This window comes from Embiotoca jacksoni, unplaced genomic scaffold, assembly GCF_022577435.1.
Source record: "Embiotoca jacksoni isolate LCO1_2020_lvr unplaced genomic scaffold, fEmbJac1.0.p SCAF_10, whole genome shotgun sequence".
In the NCBI taxonomy this organism is placed as follows: domain Eukaryota; kingdom Metazoa; phylum Chordata; class Actinopteri; family Embiotocidae; genus Embiotoca; species Embiotoca jacksoni.
The window spans coordinates 20,248,296-20,273,834 of record NW_027185230.1 but is presented as its reverse complement, the minus strand read 5'-3'; the positions used below and the strand labels follow the sequence as shown (position 1 = coordinate 20,273,834).

The 25,539-nt window shown below is 39.1% G+C and overlaps 2 protein-coding genes across 3 annotated transcripts; one reads left to right on the top strand and one right to left on the bottom strand.

Annotated features, from left to right (window-relative positions):
• The first annotated feature begins 4,532 nt into the window (after positions 1–4,532).
• cabp7b (calcium binding protein 7b) lies at positions 4,533–21,777 on the top strand. Its single transcript, XM_069172763.1, has 5 exons — positions 4,533–5,492; positions 16,899–17,042; positions 17,124–17,236; positions 17,527–17,674; positions 17,764–21,777. The coding sequence occupies exons 1-5, from the start codon at positions 5,384–5,386 to the stop codon at positions 17,889–17,891; spliced, it is 642 nt and encodes a 213-aa protein (XP_069028864.1). The 5' UTR covers positions 4,533–5,383; the 3' UTR covers positions 17,892–21,777.
• Positions 6,497–25,515, bottom strand: zmat5 (zinc finger, matrin-type 5). Of its 2 annotated transcripts, XM_069172783.1 has the most exons (7): positions 25,406–25,515; positions 24,179–24,339; positions 23,864–23,926; positions 23,691–23,771; positions 23,246–23,354; positions 22,962–23,139; positions 6,497–6,603 (listed from the first exon to the last, which is right to left on the bottom strand). In XM_069172783.1, exons 2-6 carry the CDS (start codon positions 24,303–24,305, stop codon positions 22,992–22,994), a joined length of 528 nt encoding a protein of 175 aa, XP_069028884.1. In that variant the 5' UTR covers positions 24,306–24,339; positions 25,406–25,515; the 3' UTR covers positions 6,497–6,603; positions 22,962–22,991. The 2 variants fall into 2 exon arrangements, with proteins under 2 accessions (XP_069028884.1, XP_069028875.1); XM_069172774.1 differs by lacking the exon at positions 6,497–6,603 and having other exon boundaries at positions 21,906–23,139.
• Between the last annotated feature and the right edge of the window lie 24 nt (positions 25,516–25,539).

The window sequence follows — 25,539 nt, the reverse complement described above, 5'->3', positions numbered from 1 at the left end:
TTTATGTGTCATAGCAGGATTAACTAATCAAATTTCTGGACTGACACCTAATCAGCCCGGACGTTCCCCAGGCAGTCAGAGATATTCAGAAAGGTACAGCAATTGATGTCCTCATTATATTTTCATACATCACTTGAATACTTGATGATGTAAAAATTCAATAAGCAGTTTTAGGCGCTCTCTGGTCCTCATTTGGCCCTCACAGGGTGTGAGAAGAAATGAATTACACTACTATTGGTCATGAAGATGTATGATGAATATTTCATCAGCATGCTGAAAAATTCTTACAATTGCTGTTAATGACCAAGTGTGCCATCTGCCACAGCAACAGGTGATTTAAAGAATCCATCATAATCTGTTCTGTGAACGGAGAACGATACAGTGACTCTGCAAACAGGCTGCTGATGAACCAACTGTCCCGTTGTTGTTCTGTACAGATGGAAGTTTCCTTTCTTGGCTCGGTATGTTGCAGTCTGGCCAAAAGCAACTCGGTGGGAAAAAAACATCACCACATTTTAATTAAACATGTTATTCAGCACGATGACATTATAACCAACTTCAAACGGGCAGTGCGTTAGACCTCGGGTTCACGTATAAACGGGAGTGTGCTACCGACTGGCTGCACCAAGGACAAATTAGTGTAAGAGAAGCTGACCGAGCGAGAGCATGTGCTTATGTGAATAGCGATAATGCATTTTAACATTAAATATTCATGAATCACTGCGCATTACAGTCCGTTGTCTAATTGCCAATTAAACCTGCAGCTCACAGAGCTGGATGGTGAGAAGGATAGTGAGTACAACATAGAAACCAGTGTTAGGTCATTTCTTAATGCACTTCTCCTCTATCAGAATTAATAAACATCTTCATGAACCAATGGGAGGGATCTCTGTTAGACGATAAGTAAGAAGGTGACCTCAAGAGGAATGTTAACGTCTATCCAGATGAAAACAGCAGCGCTGAAGATTAAGAGATGTTTCCTCTCCACTGACATGTTTCTGCTTCATGGTGGTGCAACAGGAAAAACACATCCTGTCAGAAACAGACTTTTTTATGTCTAATTTATTGTCTTCTTCATAATCTCAGAATACTCCTCTGCTAGATGATTTATATTATTATACATTTTACTTTCTTACTGTGATGTATTTTATTTTGTTGTGCATGGCAGCGTAAAAACATGTCGTTCATCTCCGCTGAAATATGAAAATCATCTCAAGTGACAACTTTTAATGAGAAACTCACCATGTTTTTAGTTCTCTGGCATTTCTCAGAGAATACAATTGGTTTAAAAAAAAAAAAAAATTATGAAGGAGTGCAATTTTATCACTTCATTTGAAAAATAAATCAACTTGAAGTTCTTAGTTTTATTTTGGCAGCAACAGTATTGTAAAATATACAATGATTCTGTGGGATTCCAGCTGTTGCTCATGACATTTGTTCTATTTTCCTTATCTAAGGACTATTTTTTTTTCTATTCACCACTGAATAAACAACACAAAAAAGGAATCAGCAACTCTTCCTTTGCACATGTTGTAATTCGGATCACATAAAAGCTGTCTGTGGTGGAATCTCATACTTTCTGAAACCAAAGACTCTTCAGTCAATTACAAAACCAATCAATAATCCCAAATGAATATTTGACAGTAAATTGTTTTGATGTAGCTATCACTGATGAGATTTTTGGCATTTCTTTCTGCACTGTTAGTTTTATAGATTCTATTTGCCATTTCGGAGAAACACTGTTCCAGTTTGTTTATTTTAAAAATGACCTGTGTTTTATTATTATAAAGTTATGAATCTCATTACATCTCCAAAACACTTAGCAGAGGTGGACAAAATAATGAAGAGTCACAACAGTGTCTGAATATCAAGTAAAGCTGATGGGCAGTGAACTTCCTTCCTATCGTCTGACAGGCAACAGAAAGGTGGAACCTATTTCCTGTTTTACATGTTTCCAACCTGCAAGAAGCTCAATCAGAGAACAACAGTAGAAATCCAAAAAGATGTCTGACCATGCAGGAGCCCGTTTCACAAAGATAGACTTTGACTATAGATTGGATCAAATTAAATCAGACTGATGTCTTAATTCAACTGTTGCACAAAGCTGTCTAGTTCTTGACGATCTCAAACATATAAATCAGGACTTTTACAAAGAAATGAACGTGTTTTACCGACCGAACCAGCTCACAATGCTGATTACATTACTGCCACATTCACACTGTAGGAGTTTTTGAATTAGGTGTCTGAGGAGACATTCCCGCGCTGCTTGGATGAATGCATACTGGGCAGGCTTTATGTTTTTGTAATAACTGTCACTGGCAGAAGGGGGAGACAAAGTTCTGGACTGCAGGTTTATGTAAGTTCTCGTTGATCGCTCCAAAACATCGTTGGAAAACCACAAAATATGAACCCTGTTTTTTTCTTTTTTGTCAATTGGTCAGCGACGTCAGTGACTGTTACCACGGAAACCAGGGTTAAAAGTAGCTTTTTTGAAGCGATTATATGTGTAAGATATTTCTGGATGTATATGGTTAAATTCACAAAAATATACATACTGGTCCTGTGCTAGCAGGTGATCTTAACACTGACTGCTTGTCTGTGACCTGAGTCAGCACTAACTGAAGGAATCAGTCTTCAGTATCAACAGTTTCCCCATCCAGCATCAAATATTCCCATCCTGACTTCCTGGTTGTTATCCAGCATGGATTTGATGTCTCCCCTCCTGTTTTGGGTCTGTTGCCTCTACAGACAACATCCCAGACACGTAATGATATGATGACAGGATGTATGTCAGGTCTCTCCACCGTAGAAGCCTCGGGCCGAGCTGCTCTTCCTCTCTGTGATCCCGACCGGATGAACATCACGGCTCTCTACTCTGAGGAGCAGCTGTGCGTCCATCCAATGCAACGCGTATAGTCGACCCTCACAGAACTATCTCACAAAATACTGGCAGGTTGATGTGTGAGGAGTTGATAGACACTTTTTAGGCTTTACAATTTGTTATGGAGATTCTCCAGATCTCATGAGTTACATGCAATCAGTTATTTGACTTTTTGTTCTTGTTTGATCGTTGTCTATTAAAGACCGACAAATGTTACCGACATGACTACAAAATGATTGGATGTCTGCGCTACTCCTCATTATGTGGTTTTAATATGATTTAAGTCTCAGACTCGGACCAATCACTTATTCCTCAAGCTGTGTATCAGAACAAAGTCTGTTATTCAGGTTTTAAGAAGTCTGCCTGTCTGAGCAGAGAGACAGCGGGACGCTCTGGTGCAGCAGAGAGAAACAATCCCTTCACATTCAGAGGGGAACAGACCTGTCAGTCCTGTAAACTCCTGAAGAACCAACCAATGGAACCACATGCAGCTCTCAGCACCAACCAACCGTTATCTGGTGTGAACCATGGTGGAGAGATAGCAGCGCAGGGCGTCATTATGCAAAAGGCATCCTCAACGGGTGATCTTTGTGTTTTCTGAAGGGTTCCTCCTGCATTCTTGATTTGGATGCATTGCACTGAACATTCATAATATTTCAGTGATTCATGCAGCTGGCTCTGAACGGAAAATGTGGGTGTTTGCTGCCTTGTTTCAGATTTAAACACAGAAATAACTGCCCTGCCTGCTCTGTCTGTTTGCTCATATTTCTGATTCCTCCTGAATTCTATTGCTAGTTTTTGTAAAAGCCAAAGAAGGTATATCTTCAATTTATTCTTGGTCTGAACAGGACTCCTAGAAAAAATATCTTCACATGGGAAATATGTTAATACTTGTTCGGCCAGCACTGAAAAGTATCAGCGTGAAACCTGGAAGCAGAACAGCTAACCTGGCTCTGACCTCGTTTGTTTAATCCATGACAAAAACTGAGGCACTCCAGGAAAATGGTGGTTTTCTGGAGGGTCATGTGGAGGACTGTTGGAGTCGTGACTCCAAAGATGGTGGTAGAGCCGGTCTTTGTGACCTATTGGAGAGAGTCTGGCTCATTTTTCCTCTGTGCTAACATAAGCAAACTGATGGCTTTGAATATACAACACTACTACAGTTTGATTCATCTCCTCATCTAATATAAAGGCAAATCAGAAGCTACCCAAAAAGAAAAGTACTTTTTTAACCTCATTCATTTATTTGGCTACTTTTGAGCTGCATTTGAAGCTGATAGCTATTCTGCAAATTCCTGATCCACGTTTGATTATCAAATGCCAGAAAATATGATCAGTATTTTATGGTAAGAAGTAGCCTGAGGATTAATCTGTTGTGTTAGTGTGACTTGAAAATAGGAGAAAAAAAAAAGCAAACGAACTAAATGACAAGGCTCAACAGCCTCACTTGTTGCTCTACAGGCTATTCTCACTTTTTATTTTGAAGGTTGTTTTTTTTTTAACATGCAGACCTTTATGATGTGTTAACATTTAATAGCCTATATAAACTGGCGCAGAGCGAAAAATAAATAAATAAATAAATAAACATATAATCGCATTACAGGCGGGCAGTTTGGAGACGTTCCCAGGTTCCGCTGTGATCGAGGCGGCAGCAGTAGATGAACGATCAGGCATGTGTGTGTGCAGCTTTGAGACGAAGTGAGGCTGGAGAAGAGGATCACTGCTCATACAGCGTGTCTGCAGCAGATCAGAGGGTTCACCAGGATTCCCTTCAAGCGGCTCTCCAAGAAAAAGAAAAATGTCACAGGATTTTGCGCCTTCCTCGTTTCCCGGATAGGATCAGCTCGTCAGCTGCTGCTTTATCTCGTCTCATCGATTTCATTTTTTTTAAGAAGATGCCGAAACGGGAAAGAAAAGTGAGGCAGACTTAATCAGGAATAGACTGTTTGAAAGACCAAGACGCGTTATAGGAATCAGTCAAATCAAAAGCGAAATTACTTTTATAATTAACATTTTTCATTTCCTTTTTTTTTATCATTTCACCTGTGAAATGCAGGAGCTTTACAAGAAGTAGCCTGGTCATCTCTTTGATTGGATCTAATATGAGATAAATATCTCAATGGTCATTTTAGGTATTATTAAAGCGAGGCACGTGCAGCTTTGCTCAACAGGCTATGAAGTAAAAGTTTGACGTGTCATTTTTGTGAAATGACATTACCTATTTGCTTCATATCTTGCTTACAGTAAGCTGCTGCAGGCTATGCACTGAAACCAAAGCCGATTTACAGTCTGCATTCTTGGTTAAACGCCCCACGCTCCTGCTGCCAGCATCCTCCACAATATCCACAAAACACGACGAGCGCTGAACTTTGCGGAGAAGCCTTTTCCTGTTTCGTTTGCTTGAGATTTTTTTCTTAAATATCAAGGACAGGGTCTGTCAAAACTCCGGAGAGCTAGGCTATATGAAGATCGCGACACAGTTGTTGCTTTTCCCTCGCAGAAATGCCAGTGCGTGCTGTGACCACCAGGTTCATGTACAAGGGACTTTGCACTATTCCAGATGTCCTCTCCTACCGGACCCCTGTTAACCTGCCTGAGGACGAGGTGGAAGGTGAGGCCTGTTTCTTTGTTTCTTTGTTTGGTAAGATTTTGGTTTCAAGCTGTCATTTTCATAGTTGTTACACCTGAAGGCAACGTTCAGCTGTCAAACCAGTTCAGCACCCTGGAGAGCTCCTGTCGGTGCACGTGCGCTTCTTTCCCTTTTTCTTTTCCACAAAATTGACTGTGAACGAAACTGTGTTGGTGAGAAAGGTTTTGGGGGAATGCTTCGTGCTTTATGCTCTGGTCACCCTGGTGCTCACTTACCTTTTTTTCCGCATTGTTGTTGCTTCTGATTTTTGGGACCAAAGGAAATTACAAATGACTGAAAAACAGTATTATTTTGTTGTAGGTACATCAACTAAAAAAACAAAAATCGAATCATCCTCTAAGACTTTAAGTAAACAGCTAATATACAACAGCATGAAATGCACAAGAAATCCCAAGTTCATGGCACATAGTTAAAGTAAGTAGAAGTACGACTAAATAGACACTATGGCATACCTCCTGGCTCGGTCCATGGCACCCTGAGACTTCCTGCCCCTGATTTCACTAACTGTAAGTTGTTAGTGCTCGAGCAAAGAGTCAGCTAGACTCAGGCTTAAAATCTGTCCAAAAGAAAGAAGCCTCAACTAGAAAAACAAGAGGCTGTGACACATGTCCTACTATAAAACTGAATATATACAACTTTTAGAAAATCAAAGGCAGATAAATCCCATCAAAGAGATGGAAGATGGATTCATTTTCAGTCATAAATAAAACATTTTCCCTTCTGATATATCGCATTTTGTCATTATACAAAAAAAGAACCGCAATGTCGTACTTATAGGCCACCTAAAAGATGCATTGGAGCATTAAATTCACTTTTGCCTCTGTAATTGTGGTGCATATCTGTTAAGAATGGAGGTTTGTTTTTGGCAAATAGTCCTCTCAATGAGAAAGCACAGCTGGCGGTGATTTGGAACAAAGCCAAAGCTACAATAAAGAGATAAGTCAGATCTGATTTGAAGTCTTTTATGCAAAAGGAATTCCATTTCCCCTTCTTGTGTCTGTCGGTTGCCGGGCCCACACGTGGCTGCCTGCCCTTGCTTTGAGACACTTGTTTGACATTGAAAATCCACTACCTGCAATGAGGACATAAATTTAATTAAAAGGTTGGCTATGGAAAAACAAGAATTAGAACAACAGTAAAAAGGTGGGAGAAACGGTGCCTTCACAGCGTTCCAGGTCACGGCCAAGTCTTTTCAGCCCGTTCAGTTTACTAATTGAAAGTCATTAAATATTCAGAACATAGTGAAGCGGACCACTCAACCTTAAATGTATTTACCAAGGGAAGGTTCACTGAGCAGGTAATGCTTCATTTACATGGCCTCACACCTCAGCAGTGGTCCAGAGTAAACAGCCCACCGAGCTGCTCCTTTTGGCGGGTACATTGTGGTAAAGAGCACTTTGCTTGGAGTTGAGAGACTTTCAGATTAATCTCTTCCATTTACAGATCCTCAGCCAGTCTGAGGGTCTGAACCAGCAACCTCCCACTTTACACTGCTGCTACGCCACCTTAACACACGACGTGGGAGCTGCAGCGCCGTCTACATGAGTGTTGTTGAGCAGAGCTGCAGCCTCATCGCAAACAAAATTGCTCCCTTTCTCAAAGAAGTCTGAAAATCGGCCCATAAATATTGTTTCATCCACGAAATCTTTAACTACTGCGGGGCAGAAGTTCCCTGATTGCTCAACTCATCTAATTACTCTCACTAATCATATTTATGATAATAACTTTCCCCATACAAAGTGCGTATATATACTCCCCGAGTAGTTTGACATGTCTAGAATCATCTGCACTCGCCCAAAACCTCATAAAAACACAGATAACATTTCAGATTTCATATGGGCTCATTGTTATTCAGTCACAATACGTTGCCACTAATAACTCTTTTCATCATGCTGCACAGAGATTTTCTTCACCTACACCATCTTTCTAAAGACTGATAAAGTACTTATGGGATCAAATTAGGGTCATAAAGATTTTGTGCTTTTGAAACGAAATTCACAAATAATTTCACAGTCTGCACTTTTATTTCACATTTCGTGTGCACGTAAAAGAAATGTCTGAAATGTTCGTATCTGAATGCGTAAACTTGTAAAAGAAAACTTTTCTCACAAATTGAAATCTGTGAATGTGTGAAACTGTTCTGCAGCTGAAAACACATTTTGTGCACACAGATATAATTCACACGTGCAAAACGTGTTTGTGCCTGTACAAAGTCTTTAAGAGGGACACATAAATGTCCTACTTTTGTGTGTGACCCTGAAGTTACGGACACACAAATTTCCCACCTTCATGTGTGACCCTGAAGTTACAGACACGAGCTACAAAACATGAGTAGGAATTGTAAACTGTTTTCCTCCGGAGCTGATCAGCTGAAACACCAAACTGATGCCTTTTCTCTACGACACTCTGGAGCTTCTTTGAAGACTGAATTTCTTGTGATGTGTGAATTGGTGGTGTTTCTTAAAATGCTCATTAAAAAGTTGAAGAGGGAAACAAATGAACTGGAAGGTGGAAAACAGCTGACAGACACTCCATTTAAAAAGAGACTAATGGTAAAGAATTTTTTTATTGACTCGTTTAGTGCTGAAATTGAATGATTATATCGAACCAATAAAACATGGATATATATCCCACTGGTATATTCAATACTCCAGAGATTACATCTTCATATCCTGACATCTCTGTGCCATTTTTAAGATGACATCTCAACTGGATCACAATCATATGTGCAATTTGTTGATCCTCCAAATTGATTGTCTGAAAACGATGAGTCATGGAGTGATAACGGTTACAGATACCTGCACTGCACTGAGGAGAGGACATGGTCTGGACGGGGACAGTCCACGGAGGCTGATTAAGTGCTCACGGCTCCTAATGGGTCTTCAGTTTCCAGGGAATGTTTTAGGAACAGATGGTTGCACAGGGTCAGCGGAGGCTTCCTGCCCTTTACGTTGCCCTTGTGTCATAAACCCTGATATGTATTCAAACCATTACTACTGTAAAAGCAACTTTACTCCCTGCCTCTTCTAAATCAGTGCACGTGCTTGTAGATATGATCTTAATAAACCGCTCATCTAAAACATGACCTTAAGTAGTACTTCTAAAATCTTTTAAAATCTTAAGCATTGTGTTGTTGGGTACTGTCTCTGTGATAACTACCTCTGTATATCTGGGAACTAAAAAGCCCCTAAATTCACCACAAATGACATATTTAGCCATTCAGGCAGCTTGTTTTAATGGAATAACAGCAATCACGATATTAATAATGGTCCTCAGCATCCTCACCAAACATTTATGTGCGTATTTATCCTGTGAAACTCTGAAAACACTATTTGGTGGACGCTATGCTGTGCCAAGTTTCTCCTCATTTAATGAGCACTGTATTAAAACCCAGGTCCAGATCCATGTTCAGCTCATTATGCATGAGCAGCTGGAATAACAGAATACACCCGTGACTGAAATTCATTCAAATTTCTCCATTTCCATGTATAATTATACTGTGATGTATACAAAGTAATGCTTAATGTGGTATTATAATGTTTAGGCTTACACACTGTAAGCCTAAACATTATAATACCACATTAAGCATATGAGGTAGTAAAAAAGTTGAACAAGTAATGTTTTAACACTTAAAATCTACTACAAAGAAATGCTCTGTATGTGTTATATTTGAGTAATGAGGCTAACAGCAAGTGTAGATTATCAGGATCAAATATGGAATATTTTAAGACACTGTGCATAAGTTAATTATATTCATTTTATTAATTAAAAAAAGGGTCGACATTAAAAACACAGCTTGTAATAAACTGGCAGCAACTTGAACAACACGTGTTGACATAGATAAGACGCTGGTTTTACGGCTGAACAGTCGTGACTTCCCGGCAGTCCCGCTCGTGGAGGTCTGAGCGAGCTCGTATCGCTGCTCGCTGCTCGCTCACCGAGAATGTGAACAATATTTATAGATCGCAGCCAGCAGGAGAATCCCAGACGTCAAGCACTGCAGCTCAGTGAAGACCCGGCTTCCACTTTGTATGCAAAGCTGTCTGCTTTTGTGCTTACAAAGGGAGTGCTTTTAGCAGCATAGTGTACGCAGACAAGTGTGTGTGTGTGTGTGTGTGTGTGTGTGTGTGTGTGTGTGTGTGTGTGTGTGTGTGAGAGTGTGTGTGTGTGTGTGTGTGTCAGAGATCTATAACTCTTCCTATACACATGTAGACGAACAGATTGATGGTTGGAGAAGCTTCCTGGAGTTCTGGCAGTCAGCTCCTCCCTCCAGTTGTCTTTGACATCACCATCACAATAAACCAACAATAACAAGGTCTAAAAACTGCAGACATGACACTTACATCATTTTTCACTTTGGATTGTTAAATGTGTCTCCCGCTGCATTTAAAGACAAACGTCTGGTCATTACTGTGGTAGCCGTCCTGAGAGAATCAGGTTTAAACAACAACACTCCTACAAGATGTTAATTATGAGACTGTCCTTACTCTCACCTTGTCTATCCGTTAACAACAGACGGATTCCATTCACGTCATCAGACTGAGTTGGGAAAGACTTCGGCACAAAGTAAAGCTTAACTTTAAATATAAATTTGATGTGACTGTCATCCTTCAATGTCACAGAGAAGCTGCAGGTTAAGTTATCCGTGAAGATCGACCTGAGGTTACAGCAAACACATTTATATATCGCACAGCAACACATCCATCTCACCGGAGGAGACGTCAACATATTCTCAGCAGAAAATATGAGTTAACAAGAACTAACACTGCCGAGAGCAGCAAAATATTTGTGTCTGTTTTTAACTCGGCTGCCAATATTTTTTTATAGAAGCCGAGAGATCTGTCAAAGAAAAGCAGCTTCCTTGAGGTACATAAACAGCGCTTTGGAAAAAACAGCACACCAGGCGCACAAATAATGCAACCAGTTGAAGTCAAATCTGTGCAGTCGATATGAGTAATACGTTATTTCATTTGGTCAATCAAAACAGCAAAAACAGCTAATAAGCTGTAATTCTTCATCATTTACCCTGAAGGAACAGGTCATGTGATTTCAGCCTCTGAAGTACTGCAGGAAGTGATTTCAAGTACTTTTTGCCAGCGGGAGTTGCTTCAGCTGCAGGGCTGGTGCAGCACAACCTCCGCCTGTCTGGTGACTGTGTTCGTTATGTTAATGTTAGAACATGAATACATCAGAAGAAAAAAGAAAAAAGTGGCAAAGAAAGTGGAGGTGAAGTGTATCTGTGTGGGATGATGGAGTGATTTATATAATTACTCTAAGAGTCTCCACAGGGACAGTAACAGATATGCACCATGTCTTGTCATTTATACTTCATAATTCAGTTGATACAAAGGGACATAAAACAACACAGGAAATACCCAGACTGTCCTTTGAAACCTCCTCCGTGAATTTGTTCTCAATAAATGACATAGTTGTCATTCTTTTTGCAAACGGTCCATCGAGCCAGTTAAAGAGTGTTTAAGTGAAGCATTCAATACCGTGTTAAACACCATTTTGTCAATTTGTTGGACAAGGAAGCAAATTTGAACCTTTTAATCCGTTATCTTATCGTTGATGTCAGACTCTTCCATAATGTTTGTTTTTTGTTTGTTTTTTTTGCTTCAGCATAATAGTATTATGTAGTGATTATAACACTTGTGTTATTTTTTTGCATTATTATAATAAACATGCATTATTCTGGCAGTATTTGTATGATGTTTAGACCTAGCTTTGTTCTGCTTAAAAAGCTCTCTGGTTAATATGATTCACATGTTTTTTCCCCTTTTTATTAGCAGAGAGAAGGAAGTCACGGAGTCATCATACTATTATTGATGCATCCACCTGGGACAGCCTCTTCCTTAATGAAACGAGTCTGACTCATCACCCACTGACTATTGTTATCCTCTAAATAGTTTTCAATAAGGAGCCTTTTGATAATAAATCTATGGTCTCGGTTTGTGAAACACAAAGTTATTACGTTTAAGTGGAGCGTGTCAATCAGGTTAAAGGACTTTCTGGATTTCATCTCCTCTGGATGTGAAATCTGAGGTTGCTTTAAAAATGTACCTAATTTAAAAATAAAAATTGCTGAAAAAGAAATTAGTAATGCCTGTATTTACATCTCTTTCATCCCAGCAACTGGCTGCATCTCGGACTGACTGATCCTGACTAACCGAGTGTAGTTAGCAGAGACGACAAAGGCTCCTTTTACTTCTGGAAATTGATATTCAGATTCTTAATGTGACTGAACACATGAAAACATACGCTGAACTTATGATCAGCATTTTTGCCCACCTGTTGGCTACTTAGATAAAACAGGAAATAATAGAATAAAATGGTATTATGATTATAAATAAATCATGAATTCATCGTGGTAAGTTCTGGTGTCTCTTCTGTTACACATGTTAATGAACTCATAACTGGTTCACTTCTTATTAAATACTGATGGAACATTTAGGAACTCTGGATGACACACAACTGTGTCATCTTCCTTCAAAGCCCATCTTCGTCTCTCACACTCTTCATCTGGAATCAAATCCATTATTCAGGATTTCTGCAATGATTTGTGTTCGAGAGCGTCAGGACCTCTGTGACGGTCTGCCGGGGTGCAGCAGCGGCCATCTTGGCATCTTTTTCATACAAGCAGCATGAATCACGCTGTCGGTCAGTCAGAAAGGTCAGTAGGATCTGTTGGTCTTTATGTTCTGTTTTAGCTCACTTGGAAGGTCAGCGGACTTTCAAGTTCTGAGTTCAGACGTCAGCGTCGGCAAACATGACGTTTTGATGTTTGAGACAAAACAGGTCAAGCTTACGTGAATCATGAAAAGAGCCCTTAAAGTACAAAGCTTGAGTTTCCAAAGGCTCAGTTCTTCCAGGAGAAGTTTGGGATCAGGCCAAGAAGTAAACCGTGAAGAAGGAGGAAGATGAATGAATGACAAAGGTGATAATCTACCAATAGTTCAAACGAGATCAAAACAAATCGCTCACAATGAAGAATAGACGAAGATCAACAAGCCTCTTTGTTATCCAGGAGTCGATCAGCATCCAGACTTGGTTGGGACCTGCTGGTCTGACTTCCCATCAAATAGTTCAGTGTGTTCTTGCTGAAACAGTTGAAACTCAAAAGTCAGTTTAATATAATAACCTTTCATGTAACATTTGTTTCCTCTTTTTTGCTTCAAGTAACCAACATCTGTAATACAAGATACGTCTATGTTTACCAAAAGTGTCGAAACTAGCAAACAAAAACTCTCCAAAAATTAAATATCCACCAAAATCTGATATTTTCTCTGCAGTCTTCTGACATAGTTTGAGGCTGATGCAGCAAAAGAATGTGAAGTTTGTATATTGTCTGAAATAAAACAAGATTATTAATTGGTTTAGACAACAGTAGCCACATTTATCTGAAGTATTAATAAAGCTGCTCAGTTATAAACTGGAGCTGGAATTAATCAAATTCACTTTCCAGAGTTATTACAAGCAGACGGAACAACTGGCCAGATAAAGTTAATGGAATCAATGCTTACAACTCATGACATCTACAGTCGAAACATAATCTTGTTTTGGATTGCTACAAAGCCTGATAAGTGAAATGGGTTTTGTTCAGTCATTTATTCAAATGATAAGATGCTACGTATTTGTATTTGTATTTTTATTTGTATTATATTGACAAAAAAGATGTTTGTAGACTTCATGTTATCTCTGTGTGTCCCGACCTATAAATCCAGATTAAAAACATTTCCTTTGCATGTGCCTTTGATTCTTCTATATTTGAATGCTGTTGCTCTTTTACTAAGTAGACGTCTTGTCAGTCCAGGCGGGGTCGTGACTTTACAACTAATAGCTACGAAGAGTCTGTGCTTTATCATATTACAAAATGACTTCATGTTCTATGTTTTTATGCAAGCACTTTTTATTTTATTTTATTTTATATTCCTATCTCTAAATAACTCTTTTTCAAATTACAATTTGTATTACCTTGTACTGTTTTTCAATTATATGTATTGTATATATATATATATTAATCCTCTTGCTTTTATCTGTGAATTATAGTGAATTGTGCAATACAAGTTAAATTTCTCGCTTGCTTGCTTTGCGACTTTTTAAGGACCTCTATTAATTTTTATTTCCTGTTCTTTTAAATTGTTACTCCATCAAATGCTAAATAATCTTTCTATTAGCTTAATTTCAGCATTCATACACTGTCAATCATTTTCCTATTGATGATATAAAAATTCCACATATCCAGAAATCTCCGCTTTAGTTACGAACTTGAGGCAAAATAGAATCCTTTTTTTAAACATGTAAAGCTAAGAGTGATAGGGCAGTATTTTGCATTCTTCTTTCCAGTATGAGCCCCTCATATCAAATAAGAGTTTATTATACATTTGATTTGATTCTGAAGTGTTTCGATGCTGTGTTAAATTAATTTACCTGTATGATAACACACATTTCTTATGACCAATGAGCCACAATGTTTTAGTTGCTGACAATATTTTACTGCATTTTTAACGACAGTTTGTCACGGACTTGAGCAATAACTTATTTCCCACTGATATTAATAATTTGCTTGATAGCACCGCTCTGAAATTGTTCTCCTCCTATCCGCTAGTGCAGAATCAACACTAAAATGTTTAGTCATTCAGACAGTGATTACTTGCTGCTACAGGGAAAATGATGAATACATTTTTCAACAAATCAGTGTTTACATACGGTACAAGGATTTCCACGGTCTGGCCTTGGCTTCAGATAACTGAGCAGTTGCACCCTCACAGCAGTACAAAGTTACTGCTCTGATTCTCTGATTCTCTGATCAAGGACTCCCAGCAGAACAAAAGCTCAGTTTGAGCAGTTTGCTGCTCCGTAGTATTGTGTGTCTACTCTTTGTTCGTGTGAATTTACATGTGAATGCGTCTTCTTAAGCTTATATATTTGTACAACATGCATTGTTATTGTCCTCAAATGCTTCATAATGATGTGTTCATAATGATGTACTTATCCAACTGTGGAATACAAGAGTTGGATGCAATGATGTTAAATGATAATAATACCTCCTTAAGTATAGTACTTCTTGCTGAGACTGTCTCAGACCACATCCAAGGCTGCAGTACTCAGGAGAACAAACCTTCTGCATTACGGTGAAAATGAGCCTGGAAATTAAAATGTCTACATTGCTTAGTAAAGAAATGTCCAATTTCTGTGAATATCATTTTTAAAAGTATCAGAATTAAATGTAAATATTGAGTGATATAAAATAAGCTAAACAATTATGATAGTGGAAAGTGGATCACAGCAAGAGAGAAGGCAGTGAAATGTGCTTGTGTGTAAGGAGGGCTAAATCTTAAAACAGAAAACATTTACATATTATCTGTGTCACGAAAGGAAACTCTAAGGACTTCTGTTTTTTAGAAAAGAAAACACACACTTATGTCCCTTGTGATTACATCTGTGAATTTTATATATTCACTCCTCATGGTGTGAAACAATCAGTAGTCCAGCCACTGCTCAGCTGGCTCAGAGAATTCATTATTTGTCACTGGCACCGGAGGTCGCGACATTGAATCTAGGATGGTGCTGGAAGAAGAAAAAACAAAACTAAAAACTAAAGCAACACTGCTGGCTGGAATTTAGACAAATATCTTGTGTCTGATATGTCTGATATACAGACAGTGTCACTCAATTTATGTAGCAAAGATTTTCCTCTTGTAAAAGTCTCTTGTATTTTTACACAGGTGTATAGTTTACGAGCTACCACTTATATTCTGCAGAAATGAATGTAAACATTAATGATGGGTGGCCAGTGCTTGTCCACTTGTGGACTTGTATGCAAACTGTGCCTGTCAAGGTACATAGGTGTATGTAAATTACTTGTCTGCAACATAGAAGCACTCGGCACAATTACATGCTTCCAGTGGCTATATCAATTACAATTGGTTCATCCAATCTCTTGGTTTAGAATTAATTTAGGAGTAAAATTGTTTTTTTATCTAGTCACATGACTAGCGAGAATGCGTTGAATAGTCTTATATATTTGAGGATCTACATCAAAAAGAGCTGCAGAGGTTCTGTGCCTTTGATGTGCAACTGCTCTTTTTATCACTTCAAACAGAATACTGTGAAGCAGGTTGAGGAAAGGAGCCAAATAGCAATGTTTATGGATTATTTACCAAAAGTTGCAGTTAATTATAAACCACATGAACCTGCTCACTGCCTCCTGTCATAATCAATTGTGCTGTAGCCATGGTTAACAGGTATTGACTCTGAAGGTGTCTCTAAATTTAGAGGAATTTGCATCGGAAGACCACAGTGGGAAATCCTTTAAATATCTATTAGCAGTAGACTGCCAGTTGATTTATAAACTGTTCTACCTTTGAATATGATCTGAAACAGAACAGCATGCATCATCCTGCAACTCAAGAATACAACTTTGGGCTTACATATACAAATATTAATGGTTATAAAACATTAAACTACAGACCGTATATCGCAATCCACAGTGCACAAATATTTAACTACAGTGTCTGTCTCTCTCCATGGTGCTGAAACATTAAACTACAGACTCTGTCATTCTCTTTGGGCTGCAATGTTCAAATGGAGTGTTTCTGTCTCTGTCCGTGGTGCTGAAATGAAATATTCAAACTGAGAATTGGTGGGTCAGAACTCTTAACCCAGTGATGCAGTGTATTTGTAAAGTTTGCGCAAACTTTGTTTCACCATTTAATAACATAATGAGGCTGAACTTGACAAATCTGATTATATCCTTAAAACCGGCTTTAAATCAAGTGATTTGATTTTTTTTTATTATTATTATTATTATTGTCACTAAAAAATGCCGTTTAATAAAACAAAAAAAAGAAATGAGAGAAATTGTTCTTTGAATTGTTTCTGTCCTCCCACCCGGTCTCTGATTTTCAGCAATGAAATGATTTTTTTTTTCCATGAATTGACCTAAATCTCAAAAATGTCTGATGTTACTCAAACAGAAGCGTATAGTGTATTTGTTGGGCATCATGTTCCCCAGTAGAGTTTTGTGCAGGAGGCATTTTCAGCACCAGGACATTGTATGTTTATACCTTTTGTCATTGTAGTGGAGAAATGTGGCTCGTGAAAAAAAGTTTTAAATGGACTTCACTCTTCAAACTCTAAATATTCTTCTTTACTTCCTTTTTAAACATCTAAAAAAGACAGATTATACTTTTTTAAGCTATGACCCAGAGTAACTTCAAAATTCTTCACAAGCAGCTTTAAGCTATAAGCTCTTAAGATAAACATTCAGTGCTCACATGTTTCAAATCAACATGTTAAACTGAGTCAGCCTGTGAAGTGATACCTCTGTATAAACATGCTTTTCTATGCCTCCTTCCTCTCCAGAGATCCGTGAGGCTTTCAAAGTATTTGACAGAGACGGGAACGGCTTTATCTCAAAGCAGGAGTTGGGGATGGCCATGCGTTCACTGGGCTACATGCCCAATGAGGTGGAGCTGGAGGTTATCATCCAAAGACTTGACATGGATGGTACGTCTCTCACTCTGCTGCACATAATCCAACACATGCGGCTGTACAGTGACATGTTTGTACTGCTGTGGGTTTCATCAGGTGATGGCCAGGTGGACTTTGAAGAATTTGTCACATTGCTTGGTCCTAAAATCTCTAGTGCTGGCATGCCCGATAAGTTCCACGGGGCAGACTTCGATTCAGTGTTTTGGAAGGTAGACACTGTCATCATTATTATTGATCATGTCTAATCAAGTCCATATGAAGTTAAATCAAATGATTTAAATAGCAGTTATTTAAGCAGCATTAATTAGATTTCTTCATTTTCAAACTTGACAAAATACACCACTCTGATACTTGCATCACATTTCGTTTAGTTGCGTAATCAAATAAATATTTTTGCTTTGCTACTTCCTGCTGACCTGCAGCTTATGTGCATCACTGAGGAGCGTTCAGGCAGTTTTTCCTCTGCTGATGAAATCTTTCCTGTTTTCTGTGCTCCCAGTGTGACATGCAGAAACTGACAGTGGATGAGCTGAAGAGACTGCTGTACGATACGTTCCGCGACCACCTCACCATGAAAGACATCGAGAACATCATCATGACTGAGGAGAGCCACCTGAACAGTCCAGAGTCCCACGTGGACATTGACAGTATGTCTCATTAAGGATTTCATTCCACACATTGTTCAGACGTGTTTAAAGCTCTGTTGACTGGGGTTTTTTTCTAAATCTTTCCACAGCAAGCCCAACACAACAGGAAAAACACACGTGTGTGCGTAAAAGCCTGATTTGTGCCTTCGCTATTGCATTCATCATCAGCGTCATGCTCATTGCAGCAAATCAAATGCTTCGCAGAGGGATGAAGTAAAAACATGTCGCCAGCTTCTTCCCAAGAGATTTAAAAGCAAATGTTAACCAAACTACTTTATGGTTTTTTATTATTATATTTACAGTTGACACCCATGATGATGCTTCTCTCTATAATGCATGAAATGATGTCATGCCGTGGTTCTATATGGCTACTAATCATGTGATACCGTGGTAAAAAAAAAAAAAAAAAAAAGAGTGACGAAAAGGCATTTCAAGGGCTGATTAGTATCAAGAAAGTCATATTTCACGGATTCAAATTTCTGATGTTTTCTAGGAAATTAGACAGTGAACTCCAATAATCTGATATTTCAGTGAACAGTATGTGCTGCAACAATAGCTGTGCTGACTCAAAACCAAATAATGAAAGCAATACAAAAGAGAGCTAAACACTTGTAATTTGAAATCACAAGGTAAACCCAGAAGGACAACGTAAAGACTGCAGACTGTCTCTGCTGCGTCTGTTTGCTGTCGTGTGTCAAGATTTCAGGAAAAAAGTACAACTCAGATCCAGTTTAACTGACTTTGCTGAACCCAGACCACCTGTGATCTAATCTATCTATCTATCTGTCTATCTGTCTGTCTGTCTGTCTGTCTATCTATCTATCTATCTATCTATCTATCTATCTATCTATCTATCTGTCTATCTGTCTATCTGTCTATCAGTCAGTCAGTCTGTCTGTCAGTCTATCTGTCTATCAGTCAGTCAGTCAGTCAGTCAGTCAGTCTGTCTGTCAGTCTGTCAGTCTGTAAGTCTGTCTGCCAGCCAGTCAGTCAGTCAGTTTGTGGTCTGTGGTGGATGATTCCTAATGAATCTGTTGGTCTGATTTGACCTCTAGCGCCACCATGAGGTGGACATACTTGGATATTTTTTAGTGCCTCGTTACTATTTGATGAATCATCAGGTCGTCTATGCTAAACATTAGCATGTTAGCGCTGTCACTGATCATATTGAAGTAGAGTCTCACTGAGGTTGTCGCATGGCTTCAGGCCAGCACAGAGGGTTGTCATGAATCATGCAAATGTGTCAGCTACACTGATTTCCTGCTTATTAGATGTAATAGAGAAACAAAAAACACCCATTTCATATGTTGTAGCAGCATGTTATTATCCAACAAATCCCCGCTCAGCTTAAACTGATAGAAGGCACATCATATCTAAGCAAAAATGGATGTGAATAGAATTTTAAAAAGTGCGTGGGCCAATTTTTCTACAGTAAGAAGTACAAAGAACCAAACAATTGGAAAAAAAACACGAGTGAAGAAGCACAGGAACACTCTGGAAAGCACTGAACAGAGCAGGATTGGAGGCATGCAGACACAAGCTGAGAACGTCACCTCCATGCTAGTATGGACTCCAGTCAACTCATCACCAAAACACAACACACTGCAAAACATGTCAGCGTTTTCTCACAGTTGTTATTTCTAAAGCTCTGAAGAATAATCTTCTTGGCTGAGCAGTAAACTGAAGGCATGACACAACAGGAAATCACAAAACCCCTCCAGGAAATATCAGACAGGCGATGCACTTGGATGTTCATGTAAAACGCTCCAAGAAAAATATCCATCTTTTGACCACCGTACGTCTGTCTGACTGTCTGACTGTCAGTCAGTCAGTCAGTCAGTCAGTCAGTCAGTCAGTCAGTCAGTCAGTCAGTCAGTCTGTCTGTCTGTCTGTCTGTCTGTCTGTCTGTCTGTCTGTCTGTCTGTCTGTCTGTCTGTCTGTCTGTCTGTCTGTCTGTCTGTCTGTCTGTCTGTCAGTCAGACAGTCAGTCAGTCAGTCTGTCTGTCTGTCTGTCTGTCTGTCTGTCTGTCTGTCTGTCAGTCAGTCAGTCAGTCAGTCAGTCAGTCAGTCAGTCAGTCTGTCTCTGTCTGTCTGTCTGTCTGTCTGTCAGTCAGTCAGTCAGTCAGTCAGTCAGTCAGTCAGTCTGTCTCTGTCTGTCTGTCTGTCTGTCTGTCTGTCTGTCAGTCAGTCAGTCAGTCAGTCAGTCAGTCAGTCAGTCAGTCAGTCTGTCTGTCTGTCTGTCTGTCTGTCTGTCTGTCTGTCTGTCAGTCAGTCAGTCAGTCAGTCAGTCAGTCAGTCTGTCTGTCTGTCTGTCTGTCAGTCAGTCAGTCAGTCAGTCAGTCAGTCTGTCAGTCAGTCAGTCTGTCTCTGTCTGTCTGTCTGTCTGTCTGTCTGTCTGTCTGTCAGTCAGTCAGTCAGTCAGTCAGTCAGTCAGTCAGTCAGTCTGTCTGTCTGTCTGTCAGTCAGTCAGTCAGTCAGTCAGTCAGTCTGTCTGTCTGTCTGTCTGTCTGTCAGTCAGTCAGTCAGTCAGTCAGTCAGTCTGTCTGTCAGTCAGTCAGTCTGCCGTACGACTGATGAACATGTTTTATATTCAGTCTGCCTGCGTTTCGTGCACAACGTTGCTGCATATTTCAAAACTGTGCATCTCCAACAGGCGTGAGTCCTGCTGAGTCAGCGAGACCTGAGCTGAGACACCAGATATGAATATTTGGAAACAAGTTTAGTCAAAACTACGTAGCAATTTATAGCAAATGAGGATGAAGTCATTCACACGGCACACCTGCATGTTCACCCAATTAGAAATAAATGTGTTCTATGTGTGAGATCAAGTTTTGAATTCTGATATGGGTTCAAATAATTATGCAATTTGTAAAGTAAACATTGCAAAAAAAAAATCTCAGTATTTGATATTTTCCTGTAAATGTTGATTTTTTTTTTTTTTGTGGAAGTGCAAATAAGATCAAAATACTAAATACTACTGCAGTATGCTGTGAACAATAATTTAACATATCATGGAAAATCTTGTTTTCTGGCTGTTACATGGACCCACAAAACCATATTGTTTAAAGTATAACATGCTTATATTTTCTTACTTGGATAAGTAATACATTAAATCTGTGATTTTATTATAATAAATAAGCTTGATGTTTTATATAAAACATACTAAATGTACAAAAAAAATGATCAGGTTTCTGAGGTATTATTTCCAGTTTCACTGGACATTCAGATACATGTTTGTGTATTATGGTCATGCACTTACGTTAACTTTTCTGATTTAAGGTTAATTTTTACTGAATGTCTTCTTTCATAAATATTTGTCAAGTTTGACAAGTTTTGCGAAATGCTATATATTTTTTCTTGCTGTTTTTATCTCAGTTTATCAAAGCTATACCACAAGAGGAAAAGTAGGAAACAGTGGGAGTTGATCTGGGAATAAAACTGGTATTAAACCTGGTATACAGCAGCTGTTTATGTAGAATCTATTGATATGGACATCACATTACCTCTTCATGTGAACATATCATGTAAGATATGGGTTTTGTGTGAATGTAGAAATGTAGTTACTGTGACAAATCTTGTCCTCTTCTGTATGTTACGGTGTTTCAATGAGCAGATTTATGTACACTTTGTTGACAGATTGTCTTAATTGTTGGTATAAATTTTATTTGGACTGTGGATGTTTTCTGTTCTGTGCCTTTGTCATTTAGAGTTTTAAAAACTGGACTCTTAAACCATTCAAGTAACTCACAAAAGACCTGTAAAACAATGGGGAACTAGTGTGACCAATATTTCCCTTTTGACAGGGATGATTCTGATATGAAATATATTTTTAATTGAATTGACTTGTGAGTAAACCAGTAAGGATTTATGTATCATCGCTCCTCTCCCTTGTTCTTGATAGATGCTCCTCAAACCTCCAGGTAGATTTGTTGTACCATCCTGTATGACATTATCAGTAATTTTAATGTCTAGATTAATAATATCCTGCACTTTTATTTCCGTAACTGTTCCTGCACATGTAGAGGTTCCTGCATCAGTTATACACTAATGTGAGTGGTGTCCAGATGCATGTAGTCCAATAAAAGCAAGTACATTAAACCTGAGCCACCTGCTTGTTATTTCTTCTTACAAATTAAAGAAGGAATATTCACTGAGGACATTTACAGACAGTCGCACACGTATTTGATAGTTATCAAGTTCAAGAAGGAAAGATGTGAGTGGAGCGGTTTGTCAGGGTGCAATTGTGAGTTTATTAAACAGTCAGTATTTCAGACAGGAGGGAAGAACAGCCAGAAAGAGTCTTCTTCTCGATGCCTTTGTTGGTAAATGGCTTTGATGCTTGACCCCCCACCAACAATCAATAACGTGCCCTTGTGCATGTCCATGATATAAACAAACCGCGGGGACTCAATGAGAAGATTTTACTCCATAGCGCCACTAGTGGTCAAAAACAACACATGGCGCCTTTAACTGGGCGAGCAGATGGGTCAAATTTCAAGAAAGTCCAAGACATCTTTTACACAGAAGACTGTCAGAATTAGACAAAGTGGTCGTAAACATAAAACACTGAGCACTTTAATGAAGAGTCTGCTGGTCAATGACATACCTTGTCTGGCTTATAGAGTATCTGCATCTCAGTATAAACTCAGCTAAGAAGAATAACCAATTTAGAGTTTGGAATAGCAATTAAGATTAAAAATACATTACTCAGAAATCAAAGGGATGTGCCAGGCCCTCGCGGCAAAAGAGATATTTAACTTTCTGAAAATTAAATCTCATTATAAAATTCAATCCAGGGTTTCACTTTGCCATTGTTACTTTTTAGGAAGTGAAATGTCTTCTAGTGACTGGCTTAGAAATAAAATGAAGTCGTGAGATCAGGGAATCCCCAAGTGATGCAGCACAGAATTAAAACCATGACTTCAAACTTAAGTCTTCAGGGGCGTCTCACTTTGATTTGGTGCAGCAATCAACACATCGTCAAGCTGACGTTGTCACAATGTCAGATTTGATCAGCTGTATCGTTACTGCTAATCAGAAATACTTTACTCTTTTAAAATCAGCTGTTGTGAATAATAAAACTGGAGTCTAAAATGTACAAAATGTTTCTATTAGTGTGCAGAATGAAACGCCTCATTCCTATTATTTACATGAGAAACGGAAACCGACAGCGTTTTAGTAGCAACTAAAAACCTCATTTCATTTGACAAACCTCCCAGTGGAAATATGAGGCCGTGTCTTGTTTCAGAATCATTCCTCCTCCGATTAAAGTCTCATATCCACTTACCAGTGATTTGAACTGCAAAGTGAAAGTCTCTCAACCCCATTCAGAGTTGGTTTGGACTCTCCATCCGCCAGGAGGAGGAGGTCGGAGTGAAGGAGGGAGGTCAGGAACGGAGAGGAGGTGTGGAGGTATTTCACTTTCAGCTTGACCCTCTTCACTGTCTTCCTTATTTTGTGGATCTCTGCAGAAATGAATAATTGAACAGGTGAGTTATAAATTGAAGGGATCAACATCAGTCATGCTGACCACGTAGGTGGAAGCGTTGAGACACAAATGAACGTACGTACCCTTTGCTACCGAGGGCCGATCGCTTCTTTTCCCTCCTCACGATCCATTCTTCGACACTTCGCCCGGGAATGATCCCGTCCTCAGCGTCCTCTCTGTGCTGTCTCTCACCTGGAAACAAAGGACTAATCTCACTCCTCTCAACATGTCGTACTCATCTTCTTTTAAATGTTTTCAGGGAATTTACACTTCAGTGCGGTTCCTTCTGTTTTTAATTGAGTTTGAAACACAGCATCTGCAAAGTTATAAATGTCCAACAACTGTGTTATAGACAGCAGCAAGCTGGCGAGTAAAACACTAAATGTTCACGTCAATTTAAAAAAAGGATTTTAATAGGAATAATATTTATCAATTACAAATGCAATGCGTATTAACACATGTGGCCTATTGCTTTAAAGGTCTTTCGTGTATTTCCTTGAAAAGTCGATCACGCAGCAGACAGCCTACCTTCCACCTGCCTTTTCAAATTAAACAGCTCTTCTTCGGACATGTGAGAAAATCTGCAGTTGGGGCCAAAATCACAAATTCCTAAAACAAAAGAAAAAGAAAAAGAAAAAGTTATTACAAATACAATTTCCTGGTTGCTGATTAATAAAGGTGTCGTCCGACTGTTGCGTTACCTTTTTGGAGAAACTTCCGGCAGGGTTTCTTGGTTTGTTCATCATACAGAATGGCTGCGGTGTCTGTGAAGGGAAATGATTGTTTCCATGGTGATTGTTTGTTTACATTATTTTCACGATAAAATAAACAGTCTGGCCGCCAAGATGACATCATGACATGCTTAATTCTCCAATCACAATCTCATAAATGACTTGTCATCTTAAAGAGTAAGTTGTTATAAATGGGATCGAGTTGAGAAAAAAAATACATCAAAACATTTCGTGTCGTAACTTTTAACAAGTAATTTGCCACATTTCTCAGAAACAGAGTCTCACCTCTGAAATGGTCGAACCAGGCTTTCTTGGCTCTGTGATGCTGAACGCCGTTCAGATGTTTCTTCCTGTTGTGCATGTTGTCCTGGAAGCAGCGGTCGCAGTAGTCGCAGTAGTACCTCTTACCCATGATGCACCTTGTGTTCACGCCACCTTTCAAACAGCTGCCACACAGGAAACAGTCAGGTACAAACTGTTTGGACATCAGACGGCGAAAGAACCGTTTGTGTGACGAGTGAGCAAACAGCTTCATATAAACTATAGCAGGTTAGGTCGTTACTTCATTATTTATTATATTAAATACCACAAATATAAATATTATATTTATACATATTTAATGTATTATTAATCCCCGAGGGGATGGTGTTCAGATTTAGAAATAAAATGATTACGTGGGAGGTTAAAACATTCAGACACGTCATGAGAACACATCTAATAATACAGTAATTTAATGAGATATCCTCGTGATCAGTCCGATCTTCCTGTGGTCGTCATGGTGATGTCATGGTGATGTCATGGTGATGTCATGGTGATGTTTTTAAACTCCGTCTACATTCATGAGATTGTTTCCACATCCTTCATCATTCAGCTGCTCTCATTAAATTAAATTAAATCATTAAACATTATGTGTTTAACTTCATTAGTTTGCTCCTTGTTTTTAAAATATGTCGACGTGCTGTCAGTCATCCTGTCCATGTCTGTGATTGGTCAGCTACAAACTCCTCCTCTTTTACGTGAACGTCCTCAGAAAGATGACGTCACTCGATCTCAATGATCAGCTGATCAGCTCAGATGAACAAAGTCTGGATGTGTGGAACCGGAAGTAGTAGAACATCTTAAACCGGAAGTAGTAGAACATCTTAAACCGGATGTAGTAGAACATCTTAAACCGGATGTAGTAGAACATCTTAAACCGGAAGTAGTAGAACATCTTAAACCGGATGTAGTAGAACATCTTTCAGCAGCGTCTCTAACTAATAACATGAACTCCGTCCAGTCGTCTTTCTTTTGCTGCCATCTTGTTTCTAAGAGTCCATCAGCTGTTCTGTCTCTGAACAGCTGTTCTGTCTCTGAACAGCTGATGGAAACAGACATGATGAAATGTTTGTGAACCGGAAGTGAGCGTAACCTGGTGGAGCAAACATTAGCTGGTTAGCTAACATGCACGTGGACTTCCGTCCTCGTGTCTTCATCTGAAGATCAATCAAGACAAGAAAGAATATAAAGTACCTTCGACGAAGCTTCCTGCGTCCTCGGTGACGTTTCTTTGATAAAACGTCACGCTCAGGTGTGCTATCTGCACGCTCAGGTGTGCTATCTGCACGCTCAGGGTTCCTAAAGCGGAAGTTACCCTACTTCCGCTC

What these genes read in the sequence shown, in the direction of transcription:
- zmat5 (XM_069172783.1), bottom strand. Translation starts at nt 24,305, where the DNA reads ATGGGTAAGAGGTACTACTGCGACTACTGCGACCGCTGCTTCCAGGAC. An exon ending in CCGGAAGTTTCTCCAAAAAG is followed by an intron (nt 23,772 to 23,863) that starts GTAACGCAACAG and finishes CTTTTGTTTTAG; the next exon opens with GAATTTGTGATTTTGGCCCC. An exon ending in TCGGCCCTCGGTAGCAAAGG is followed by an intron (nt 23,140 to 23,245) that starts GTACGTACGTTC and finishes TCATTTCTGCAG; the next exon opens with AGATCCACAAAATAAGGAAG.
- cabp7b (XM_069172763.1), top strand. Translation starts at nt 5,384, where the DNA reads ATGCCAGTGCGTGCTGTGACCACCAGGTTCATGTACAAGGGACTTTGC. An exon ending in CCAAAGACTTGACATGGATG is followed by an intron (nt 17,043 to 17,123) that starts GTACGTCTCTCA and finishes GGGTTTCATCAG; the next exon opens with GTGATGGCCAGGTGGACTTT. An exon ending in TCGATTCAGTGTTTTGGAAG is followed by an intron (nt 17,237 to 17,526) that starts GTAGACACTGTC and finishes CTGTGCTCCCAG; the next exon opens with TGTGACATGCAGAAACTGAC.